Genomic DNA, 12,604 nt, shown 5'->3' with positions numbered 1-12,604 from the left:
TGTCATGACAGCAGATTTCTGTAATGTTACTGAGCCAGTCACTCCTAATTTTCTTGATGAGTGACACAGCGAGTGAGAGCAATTATCCCCAAATATAGCTGTCCTTTCATTCTCCAGCTGATGTATATTTCCCCAAAATATTAACTGAATGGCTGCTGAACAATCAAACCTCAGTCTTGCGAAACTGCTTGCATGCTATTCAGTTCAGCTCTGTTGCTCGGTATTTGTGGTGTGCAACAAACCGCCCGTGCCTATTGTTTTTGTTCCCAGATTAAATCTCTGAAGGCTGGGGCAGTCTCAAGCTCTGTTGAAGTCACTGGGCTCTGAAGACGCTCACAACTTTATTATGTTGTTGTTAAAAGTATTAGAATTTTCAAAGGCCTACCCACCAAACATTGCAAATAACAGCAGCAAAACCTTTTCATTTTGTACAAACACTTGTGCGACTTGGAGACCGTTCCATCCTCCAAATGTACATCTGTTTGAGCAAAGGGTTACCAGAAACAAGTAACAAGGATATTAAGACCGTTGCTCAATAACCACAGCCATTATTTTGCAATATTTATTGAGCTCGGGGGTGGTGGTGGGGGGGGGGTTCCTGGGATCAGAACTTGGCTGGGTTTAGTAGCAATATTTTCAGTTGTGTCATATGGATTGTCTCATTTTATTAGAGCTGAATGCTGTTATCTGACCATTTTAGAATTGCTAGTTATGGATCTTGCACGAGTGCATTTGTATGCTGTAACCTACAGCAAAAGGCCGTGTCATTTGAATACCAGCTTTACCTACCGTGAGTCTCTCTGGTATGTAGCACTACGCAGGGATGTGTCTGCGCACCTCTCCTATTTAACCTGGTCGATTGAAAATTATGCATCCAGGAACATTATTTTCAAAACTTATTCTTGAATGTTTAGGTGTAAGATGTCCCAAGAGAAGCATGTAGATAGTTGCCACTTAAACCAATTTTGTAGAAATGATGCGTGGGGATTTTAAGATGTGTTTTACCAAAACTCAGCCTATATAGTGCTTTGTGACACAAGTACAATCAGATGCTTTTTCTTGCACAGCTAAAACATATGGTTTTTTTTCCAATAGATTTGCATATCTTTCCAGAAAGAACTACTCTTCTCAAGCAGCAGGTAAGGAAAAGAATATGGGTGAAATATTTGGGGAGGAATGGGAAAGAACATTTAATATATTTAATCTTATTATACATTTTTCTACATTAAAGTCAACAGGCTGCAAATATATTCTGCTACAAAGCTTTGTGTAAGAAATATCTCTATAAGAAAATACATCTCATTAAACATTTCCTGTAAATAAATTATCCCAAATAACTATGTTTTGTAAGAGGAAAAGGGGGTAGACCAATGATAAGAAAAGCTAAAAAATGCTGAGAGCCCGTTTCTGCAACCCTCCTGCTCACGCTGGGTATCATTTTCTTCTATAAGAGCCATAGAGTCTCTACGTGTGGTGTCAGTGTAAATAATAACAACACTTGCAAAATTAGTTCCTGTGCTTTTTTAATATCTTGAAATTATGCTATTTCTGAGCCTAATTCCTGTTTCAGTTTCACTGGAAAAACTCTGAAATAAGCAGAGTTATAATGATAGGACTGCAAGATAAAACTTCACTGAGACTATTAAAAAACAGAAGACCCTGTCTCTGAGCAGTCCCTCTAGGTCAATAAAACCTAACTGCAGTAGGGAGAGAGGTGTGTGAAATAATACTCTTCTTATTTAGACTCTTATGAAAGATAAAGGCAACGTAGCTAAGGTCTGTGTTCTAATTAGAAAGTCTGAGTCAGGTGGTGTAGCTAAGCTATAGCTTTAACACAGCTACTGGTGGAGACATGTCAGTAGGAAAAGGTGTCTTAGGTATGGGTGACATGGTCTTCAAAGTTAAACTACATACTGGTCTACCTACCCAAGTTGTTCAGATAAACAGGAAAGTCCCTTCTATTACAAAACACGAAAACAGGTAATTATAAATGGGTAATTACAACTTAGCAGTAGGTCAATTATAGAATCAGACTTCTGTAAAGAAATATCAGTCTCTTTAGCAATGTTTATACAAAGGAATACTTGCAAATAAAATGAAAAAAGTTTGAAAAGACCAAGGAGACAAATCAAGGGATAGAGAGACTGTCCTTTTTTTAACCAGCACACAAACAATGTAGAGTTGTCAGCTGTTTCCACAGTCCATGTACTTCCATCATTCCTGGTAGAACAGTCCAGACTGAGAGGACATCAAGTTCAGGCTGAATACATGCTGGAGGCTGGTGTGCTGTGACATCGCATGATGTTTAATAAGTCATTTGCAGTTGTACCATCTTCTTACATCCTTTTCTGCAGGAAAGGAGGTGCTCACAAGAGCCAACTCCTTTTTCTTTGCTGCCTCTAAGACACACATCCATTATACTTCTGCAGAGTGCCATCACTAGCCCGTTGCTACGAATAGAATGTAAAAGGTTTGAGTTTGTAGCAGTGTGCTCTAAACACCTCAACAAATGTCTACATCGCCTGTTACAACAGCAACAGTGATACAACTTCATAGCTCTTCACGTTAGGCACTTCAACACTCTGCTATTTCTTTTGGAAATGTCTATAATGCAAGTATACTTAGGCAAAGAAAGTGTATTTAGGACTAATGAGCAACTGCCTGTATATAATTCTGGATTCAGCATGCACATATTTGCTTCATCTGTTCAACCCAACATATACTAGCAGTAAACTGAGGCAAATACAAGTGATTAAGTGCCATACTATGATGTTGAACTACATAAAGCATTTCAATTTACCTATGTATTGGAAACAAAACCCTCTTTAAATGCCTCCTCTTAGAGAAACTGCTGCTCTCTTGAGATTGTGAGATGGCAAGTTTTCACCTCCTTCACGAGGGCCTGCAAAACATAGCACTCTTGTCCTGCAGGAGTGCTTTCTTTGCTGAAGTGTCAGCTCTGCATCACAAGGGCTTGTGGACATTCACAGTAACTGTATTTTCATTTCTCACACCTGCAATGTGACCGATAAAGTGTTGACAGATGAGTCTTCCTGGCATGCACTGCTTCCTATAGGAGTACAATGTATACAATTTAATTAGCAGTCACTACCATGCTGGAAACCCACTGCAGCCCTAACACTGAACCCTGAAACATCATGGGACAACACAGCAAGGTAAGTGACATTAATTTCCACTGTACTTGTTTGCATACCAGCATTTCCTGCAAACTGTAGAAGTTATTTACAGAAGAGCTGCACAGTAGGAATAATCCAGCCGCACTTGTGTTTACCACCAGCTCAAAAAGAAATGCATTTGGTGTCACTTCTACTCCTACCCTAATTGTTACTTTAGCCACTCTGCTTTCATTTGCAGTCCTCGTTTCCGTGCCATAATGCATAAAATACATAAAGCCACAGTCACGTAATACTATCTCGCCAATCCTCATTCAGATTTTCTGGCACACGTGAAGTCTTGACTTAGAAGAGGAGGTCGCATCTTTCCATACTTTGCAAGACAGCCCCTTGGCACAGTCACATCGTTGGAAAATCTCCAGTCCATGGGAACCTTTCTTGCGCTGTTTGGTGCACACCTCCCCCTGATGCAACACAGGCTTGCAAATTTTGGTCCAGAAATGGCGAGCACAGCAGTGTCCCTCAATACAGTCTGAGGACCGTAGGCAGGGATCACCTTCATGTCCTAAAAAGAGCAACCAAATTATTTTACCTCAAGGGAAAACGTGAAAGTACAGATTCAGTGCAGACTCTTGCAAATGAAGCTCAGAAAAAGGAGAGCTGATATTTCCATCTGTGGCTATGAGAAGGATGTAAACACAAGGGAATATATGAATTAGAAAGGTTCAAGGGGGTAATTAATGAGACCTGCCATAAGACTCAGTAAAGAGAAATTCAGCTACAGGATTGTAATCAGAATTACAAGTGCTTAATTACATGACTGGTACAAGGGGAGGATGTATGCAATCTTGTACAAATGAAAAATAGATTGTCAGTCCACCTGTGATACAGAGAAGAAAGCAGATGCTATTTCAATCCCCGGAACCATTGGTTAATGTTACATCACTTTTTGAGTCATGCTGTGCATTCTCACCACAGACATTCACTCCCTGTGAAATTCCTGGCTATTTCTGGTTTGCAATGCTGTACCTTAACAGCAATACCATGATTCATAACGTGAAGGAACAAAGCACCGTTGTGCAAATGTGATCTTACCTTTTATGTGTGACAACTTGGAGCGTGGCCTCCCTATGTTTTGCCATCCCAAATCCTTGCTAGCATAATGACCGTTCTTCTTGTTGCGTGGCCCTTCTAGAGCAGGGATGTGAGGTGTAAGGATGCTTTCAGTTACTGGTATGCAAATGCCTGTGAGGAAAAGACAGTCAAAGATCTGAACAAAAAGGAAAAGCGGCCAAGAGACACACACAAACCAGGATCAGGACCAGGACCATGAAAGTGCTGGGGCTTGGCCTCAGTGATGCTCAGCTCTAATCACACCTCTGTCCCTAACCCCTGGCACCTAACTTCACCGCAGCTCTGCTTCACTCAGTGTCAGAGAGTTTCGCCGTCACTCTGGTTTTGTGGTCTGAGTACTGGAGTTTTATGGTCTGGAGACTGCCTCATGGACATCTCTCTCCAGACTCCAGAGGAAAGTATGGGAACACAAACACTACAGTTATAACCCCTCCAGTGAGAGTAGATTCAAGGATTCATTAAGTCTCTTGCTTCCTTAAAAATACAGGTTCTGTGCAGTTTTCCAGTGAATCAAACCATTTTGAATGTAGTGCTGTGATTCCAGTCAGCAGCAGCAGCATTTTTCTTTTTTGGGTTTCCCCACCCCAAAACGGGAAAAACCTGGAGATGCACAAGCTTTAAACACAGAAATACTATTAAAGAAAATTAAATAGAGTGAAATTAAGTAGAAAATGAAGTTTTCTTGGTTTAGAAAAAGAAGTACAGTCACCCAGGAAAAAATACTGCTGCTGGAACACATAGAGAAACAGATGTTATCAAAATGCTGATTTTATGGAGGAAAACCAAGAAATGACTGAATACCATTGTTGCAGCGGTTCCCAGGGCAGCACATGCCGTCTCTGTGGCAACGCTTCTTCTTCCTCCGGCACATCATGCATGCAGACGTTGCTTGATGAGGACTGTGACAGTATCGCCCAACTTCACATTCTTTATCATTGGTACAAGGATAGGCCTGGTGCGTAAAAGAAAGGTTACAGTGAAAAAAAAAATATATATATATATAAAAAAAACCAAAACCAAAAAAAAAACCCCAACAACAAAACACCACCACCAAACCCCCCAAACAAACAAAGAAACCAACATTTGAGATACCATTCACTAGGGCTAGGAGATGCAGTTAGAGATGCTCCACTACAGCAATACAGCAATTTTTAAGCTCATGCTGCTGTTGAAGATGTATCTGCCTAAAGAATCAGGGAGATACAAACAGCTCCCTGGTATTTTCATCTTTTCTTGCCTCAAACATATGCTGGCACAAGAGAAGTCATAATTTTGTGGGTTCAGGCCTGTGATTCAAAGACAAGAGCTTAAAACTCCACAGGGAAGAATAAACGGAGCCAATCAGTCAGTAAAAATCCTGAAACACACCCTGCAATAGGTAACATTTTAAATGCCTCCTTGGAGTTTTAATTTCCTTTGATAGCTGTCAAATACGTTGATGGATAAGTTCACCGTCCTCACAGTGAACTTCTACACCACATCAATAGAAGATCCTTTGCAATCGCACCACTCCCCACTGGCTCACACCAGTTGGACTTCTTGGAAGTGAACCAACATCAGTGGTCAGCATTTCACTTTCATAACCTTTACTTCACTTATGGGCTTAGCATAGGCCTTAGACTTGCCACCTGCTAAACAAAACCCTATGGTACGCAGCATGGAATACATTATACGGCACAAACTATCATGCACGTATAATTCTCTGCAAGCAGTGACACACGTATACAATTCTCCTATATTCATCGAAACCAGTGTTATCTCACAGGAAAACTGACTTAAAAAAAAAAAGGGTGTGAAAGCACTCTATTCTCCCATAAAGGGAGAGGAAAAAAAAGTTTATCCCTACAAAAGGAAAAGACGTGAGGCTTTAAGGAGACATAACAACACACACTGCCACACTCCAGGATCTTTTCTGTTGTCTCCCACACAGTTACAACTATGCATCTAATTTTACTGCCTATTAAATTAATCATAGATTTTTTTCATTCTTCAAAATTATACTTGAGGAATTTGTTTAGCTAAAAAGATGAGAATAAATTTGGGGCACTTTCTAGAAAATGATGTTTACGCTTCCTCAACTAATTTTCTCCAGGCATTTTAAATAAATTGAGGTATTGCTTTTACTGTTTTCAAAATTCGTCTTGCAATTAACTAATCACCACAAACAAAAAGCTCAACTGACTAATTTTCAATGTAGGCTGATTACTTTTCTAATAATATTTTAAATCAAGGCTTGATTATACTGTTCTCAGAAAAGAAAAAGCTTGGAGGCAGTTGAGAATTTGCCCTGAAAATTGTTCTTTTCGATGGAGAACTTCTTGTTTCTCTGTCTTTGTGCAATTCTGTTGAGAATCGCAGAAGAAACAAGAGGTCTGATAATAAAGCAAGTTTCTCTAGTGCAAGCAAGTTCCTCTCAAGTTTCTTCTCCCCTTAGTGGGAGGGGGAACCATGCCATTTCCCATGTGATTTCATTAGTTGTATTTTTTGTCAAAATTTACTTCACAGTACCAAAAATGCTGGCTGGCTATTTCCCAAGTGCTGCTGCCCCATTACTTCTGCCCTCTGAATATCCTTCTTTGAAGAATTATTCCAGAGTGCAGCTATCTGGAGTAACCTGATGTATGTGTAAGTCTTTCTCCCTTAAGAATAAACATTTCCTCTTGAGTTCATCCTTGAGAGGATGAACATCAAAGAAGGCCAGATCTTTTAGCTAGGAGTAGTAAGCACTTACCTGTTCGGTACTCTTAAGGCACAAGTGGATTCTGCCTGTTCTAGCAAAGCAGAACTAAAGTGCTGTCCCCTCAATCTCATTTTTCCCTCATTTTTCCAGCAAGAAACATTAACACTGATTTACAATTTATGATATAGTTACCGCAAAAGTAAGGCTTCCCTGACTTAAATGAGACCTTACCAAACTAAGGATCTTACAATGCAGAAAAATGATTTTATATAGACCTGTGCATGGTTATACTGAGTTCGGAAAATACTAACAATGCTCGCTGGGGGAAATGCAAATAAAAAACATATGAACTAGCCAAAACCTGGAGATAAAGGCATTTTAGACCCTTGTCTGTCATCAAGACCTTCATAACTGCATCTTTTTTCCAATATGGGCATGTGGTATACACCTGCATCTTGTCAGCAAGAAGCCTACTTGCAGTTTTCTTTCAGTTCCTCAAATAGCTTTTCTGAAAAAAAAAAAAAAAAAAAAAAAAATGTTCCCTGATCCTGAATGGTGCTAATGAATGCTCCCACATACCATATCTAGTGTCTGTTTTACTTTTGGCTTTTAGGCTGAGTGACATGTAAAAGATATTTTAAGATATACATCTAACTGCAAACTTGCAGCTCTGTTTTTAAGAATGGTAAAAGTAATAAAATGGAATAAAAGACAAATTTGACATTAAAGATTGTCAACAAATGTAACATAACTCAGCCTTTTATCCCACTCTAGAGCCCCATCCTAAAGATGACACTTTTGAAATTGAAAAATAAGCCAAAACATTTACTTACCTAAGGCAAATGACAGCAGCACATAAAAAAAAAAAAAAATTTGTTACATGTAGCTCAGACAACAACTGGCAAGTCCATTTAAAACCCCAAAAGACCAGCTGCCAGCCAGCTATATGAAAAACCCTCTTGCAAATGCCTGATGCCATCGGTTGCCTTGATCTTTCTTCCAAAACCACCATCCATTTGATATACTAGCTATCAATCACAGAAAGCTGGAAACAAAAATGCCTACGTAGCCTTGTGTCTGTCTCCTAGTCACTAGACATTCATTGGAATAACTCCTGCTCTCAGCAGAGAAATTTCTATTGCTGCGCAGCATTCAGTATTAAAATACAGAAGAAAAACAAAATGATATAGTGTGTACATTGCCTTGGCTAACAGGAGGGGAAATGTGTTCATAATTGTCCCATTGTTGGCAGTAGCTGAGCCAATCTATGTATAAATATGTATATATTTTTTAAAAATACAAGATAAAGAAAACATACTTGTAAAAATGTACATGCTAATAACTGTCTATGCATGAGTCAAGGTTTTCAAAATCTCCTACACCACAGTGCCTGAAACACAGTCTTTATGTTCAGAGAATCGCAGAGAACATTTCCTATATACAACACAAAGACACAAATCAGTCCCAGATGGAGAGGCAAAACGCAAGCTGTAAACCAGCTCTACTTCCCCAGCAATGATAACTAATTCTACAAGGCACATCATCCCTTCACATTCTTCTGCTATACATATCATTTTCTGGTCGTAAATCTCTATCCACTAAACACAGCTTTGATATTATGGGAAACCAGATGAAACCGAGATAAAATATGTAGCACTCCCTGAAGCTGCATTTAAACAATCTTATTTATTTTTTTTAGCCCAGATTACAGGCAATCAAGTCACCCATAGCACGACATAAACTAGATTTGCCTGTGATAATGAGTCGCATTTGCAGAATGTGTTGTCTGATTAAGAGCACTGCTTGCTGAGATGTTTTCTCCTCAGTCATTCCAATTACTTCTGTACCCTTGTATAATGCATGTCCAAAAATGTACAGCAAAGATGTACTGGATGTTTTGCAGTGTTGGAGGATTCAGGATAGATATTTAAATGGCTGCAGTTCATGCTGTGTCAGGATGTCCCCTGCATAAGTCCACCAAGACTAACCTTTGCCAGCCAGCTCATAGCAACACACAAATGTTAAACTTTTCTGTTTGAGAGAGAGAATATGAATCTCCATTCCTGTGTTTCCTGAATTTATATTCAAAATGCCAAGAGTGTATGATAGAAATATTCAAGGAAAATGATGCAGATGATAGAGGAGAAAAGCCGGAGGGGTTTATAGTTGAACAAGTCCTTCCAGGAGCACTACTGAGGCTCCTCCTTTCATATTAACTTCACAGTGAAGCTGAGGAAGGGACTGACGCTCTAACTTTCGTGACTAAGTGTCTAATGCCATTCCCTTGATTTGAGGATGTGCAGGAGTGAGGTTTATTCCTACCTTTGTTTTCCCTTTTTGGCAGAGGAGATCGAACTTAGCACCTTTTCTCAGTGCAATGATGTTTTCTTGATATTTTTGCTGGAGTCATTTACTATCCCACATATTTTATATGGTCCTCCTGAACCACAGAGTTTCACCACAAGCTGGAGAAATACTAAGTTGTGTTATGGAATCAGTCAGTCCAAGTCTCTCTGTCTGGCACTATAAAACGTAATGGAGAAGCACTCCAGGGGAGAGTAAGAAAGACAGATGCTATAATGTGGTGAAGGGTGAGTGAGTAGACTCATGGCAGACACACTTTATTGAGCTTTGGGAGATAAGGGCTTGAATTTCAGCATGGCCTCCAGCAAATATTTGAAGACAATATTCCCAGCCAGTGTCTTAGTCACCAGGCTCTCATTTGCTCATATTATGATGTCGCGCTTGTTTTTATGCTGAAGCTACTTCACGCTGTACTAGCTAACTATGTTAGAGAAAGGCTGGAAGAGCCACTGGCATATTTTACCTAGGCTGTGTCATCACTTATCCAGCACAAGCAGCCCTAGACACTGCTGGCTTCAGACCCACCTTCAACACTGAGAGAAGCTGTGCCTAAATAAGTGGTTTGGTGGAACTGATATCAGTAGTGACTCCCCCAGAAGCAGTTCGCTTTTTTTTTTTTTTTTTAAACACATCATAAAGTCCAAGTGCAGAGTTGGTCCTGGCAGGAGATCATGGCTACTACCACTCCCAGCAGAAGAAACAGCATGAAGGTTATTCATTACCCTTTTACTGTGGATGCTGAGCAGCACTCAAGAAGAGAACTAAAGTCTCATGTACCACATAAATGACAATATCACTGCGGTTACTCTACTGGACACGTGGCCAGCTTCTGTCTCATACAATCATTCTGTGATGGTACTGGGAACTGAGCTGAAGAACAGGAGAAAAGCCACAGCCGGTTGTACAGCTGGAAAGTCAGAGCACTGTAGAGCTGCCCAGGTCAATCCTTCATCACTGTCTCACCTGGCAAAGAGGCAGTGGCTATTGCAAAGGTGAGACAAGTGGCTCAAGAAAATGGACACATACATTACTCCAGGAACGGCCATACTTCCTAGGTACCGGAATCACAGAATCTTCTTGGTTGGAAGGGACCTTTGAGTGTGTTAGAAATCAAATTTAGGCTACTACTCACAATCTTGTACGTACAGAATCCCTAGTTACTTAATACCCTGTGCAAATACCTGCGTCACTAGGTTGTGCTATCACATCCAGCAGATATGTCTTTTTCTGCTGTCAAAAGACTTCTCTTTCATATCACACCTATATAATCTTTTATATTCACACCATGCCTGTGGGACAGCTTACGGCAAATGAATTGGTACTGCCACTCAGTCTATTACTCACTCGTTACTTAAGGAAAAAAGGTTGTTTTTCTCTATTTCACTTTGATAAATTTTAAAATGACTGTAAAGTAGGTGGAAGCTGACCTTCCCACAGCCGGTGTGCTAACTAGATGATCAAAACTGACCTGAACTATGGGCAAGAGGACAGAGCTTCTACCCTCCACGTAACCGATGAACAACAGAGCCTGTTTGCCCTTAGTCTTGGGACTGCACATATTGCTTAATATTCCACAGCCATCAGGCACGATGAAGCAACCGACTCAATCATGGTGAGAGCCTCTCCTTCCTGTCCTGCTTTGGACAGGACAGAGCTATCTTTCTGAGCAAGAATTTGCTCCCCATAGAGCAAACATGAAGTAGCCACAGGGGTGCCAAGTCTGCTTTTGCTTTTCTCCCTCTGTCTGAAGAATTAGTTAATCCAAAGTAAAAGCATACCAATAAATTAGGAAACGCAAGCATATGCTTTACCCAAATAGCCTGCTGTCAAGACAAATTACAAAGAATGCAAGTCCTTGGTTGGGCCTGATTCTGAGTTAGGATCTCAAATTTGTTTTGGCTTTTCGCAGATCAACATTGGTGGGACAGTTGCTTGCAACATGTGGCCTGTAGAGCTAGATGAATACACCACACGTGGAATTTGTCCCACTCAGCTCTTTGGAGATAGAATGAAGATCTTCTCTATGAAAGTCTAGGAGAAGACCTAACATGATCTCATAAACCTTTGCAAGAATGGAAGTAAGAGCTCTTCATTCAGAACCACATAAATGTGATAAAGCAAAATGGAGTGGGGAAGGGAGGAATTGGGGAAGGGAAGAAGTTAAAGCTTTTTAACAAACAAACCAACCAAACAAACTCTGAACTCTTTTTGGGTTGATTTTTTTCCCTGCAAGGGAAAACTTTCTACTTTCTGATAGCTTCTCAAGTATATTCAGACAAATCCATGTCTAACTGACAAACTTCAGCCTAACTTTCTCCTAGCTGCTAAGCAAACATGTAAATTAAGATGTGGATGGGAAATAACCGTCATTTAGTACTATTTTGTTTTTTAATCCCAAATGAGAAAAGAGTTTATCAGCAGCCATCTGGAGCAATGCAGTTTTCCCACAGCACTGCTGATGTTGCTTTTTCTATTCTTAGCTCAACACAAGCATAGATGATAGCGAGGGATCTCACTGTGCACAAGCAGAAAGCCATGGTTAATTTATCCCACGGAGGAAATCATGCTGTGCTCTCAGACAGCTCCAGACATGGATCCTGTCTCAGACTGATCTCACCAGAAACTCTCAACTCTCAGTGACTGCTGTGGCACAGACCATTCCTGAAAGCAAAACTCACAGTAGTTGCAATGAAACAGATTTATTCTGTTCAGTTGCCATGACAGGCTTAATTATTCCATTTTTCTCACCGAGCCTTCTTGTTAAAATAATACATCTCTGACCCACTTCTCTGCCAGACCCAGAGAGAAAAGCACCACCTTCTGCCTCTAGATTAAATGCAGGCACTTTCTTCTAGCAGTAACTTATTTTTAACTCTTCAACTTAAAACAACACTGCTGCTCATGAGGTCTGATTTACAGAATGCTAAATCGTGGATATGTATACTGCAGCCTCCAAAGATCATTCCTTCAAACTGTGTGGCTAATGGCCCCAGAAGCCTGCATTATTAAGACAATAAATATTCATATTTCAAAGTAATACTCAATCCACTGCTAGACCACCAGGGAAAGAACATTTCTAAAACATGCAGTAGTCCAGCTCTCATGATTTGCTAGAGCCAAAGAAAACTCAGATCTTAACAACCAAAAAACAAACCTCACTGAGGTCCCTCTGAACCGACAAGGCTGCAGGACTCATGTGGGTCCTGACTCAGGCTTTCCTCATCCCAACAAAAATGTCATACAAAACAACTTCCAGTTCTGCAAGTGGTAGGCAGTTGTGCGGGGGGCTGTG

At 40.3% G+C, this 12,604-nt stretch overlaps 1 protein-coding gene across 1 annotated transcript in view; it reads right to left on the bottom strand.

The window, feature by feature from the left end:
- Nucleotides 1-3,448: 3,448 nt before the first annotated feature.
- The window catches only part of DKK2 (dickkopf WNT signaling pathway inhibitor 2), a 39,867-nt gene continuing 30,711 nt past the window's right edge, over nt 3,449-12,604 (bottom strand). Inside the window, exons 2-4 of the mRNA XM_074148104.1 lie at nt 5,070-5,220; nt 4,230-4,379; nt 3,449-3,699 (exon numbers count right to left, since the gene is read on the bottom strand). Of these exons, the coding sequence (XP_074004205.1) occupies nt 3,449-3,699; nt 4,230-4,379; nt 5,070-5,220 (552 nt within the window). The remainder of the gene's footprint in view (nt 3,700-4,229; nt 4,380-5,069; nt 5,221-12,604) is intronic.

Source organism: Numenius arquata, chromosome 5, assembly GCF_964106895.1.
Source record: "Numenius arquata chromosome 5, bNumArq3.hap1.1, whole genome shotgun sequence".
Classification (NCBI taxonomy): Eukaryota; Metazoa; Chordata; class Aves; order Charadriiformes; family Scolopacidae; genus Numenius; species Numenius arquata.
The sequence above is the reverse complement of the archived record's forward strand: the minus strand, read 5'-3'. Positions and strand labels throughout refer to the sequence as shown.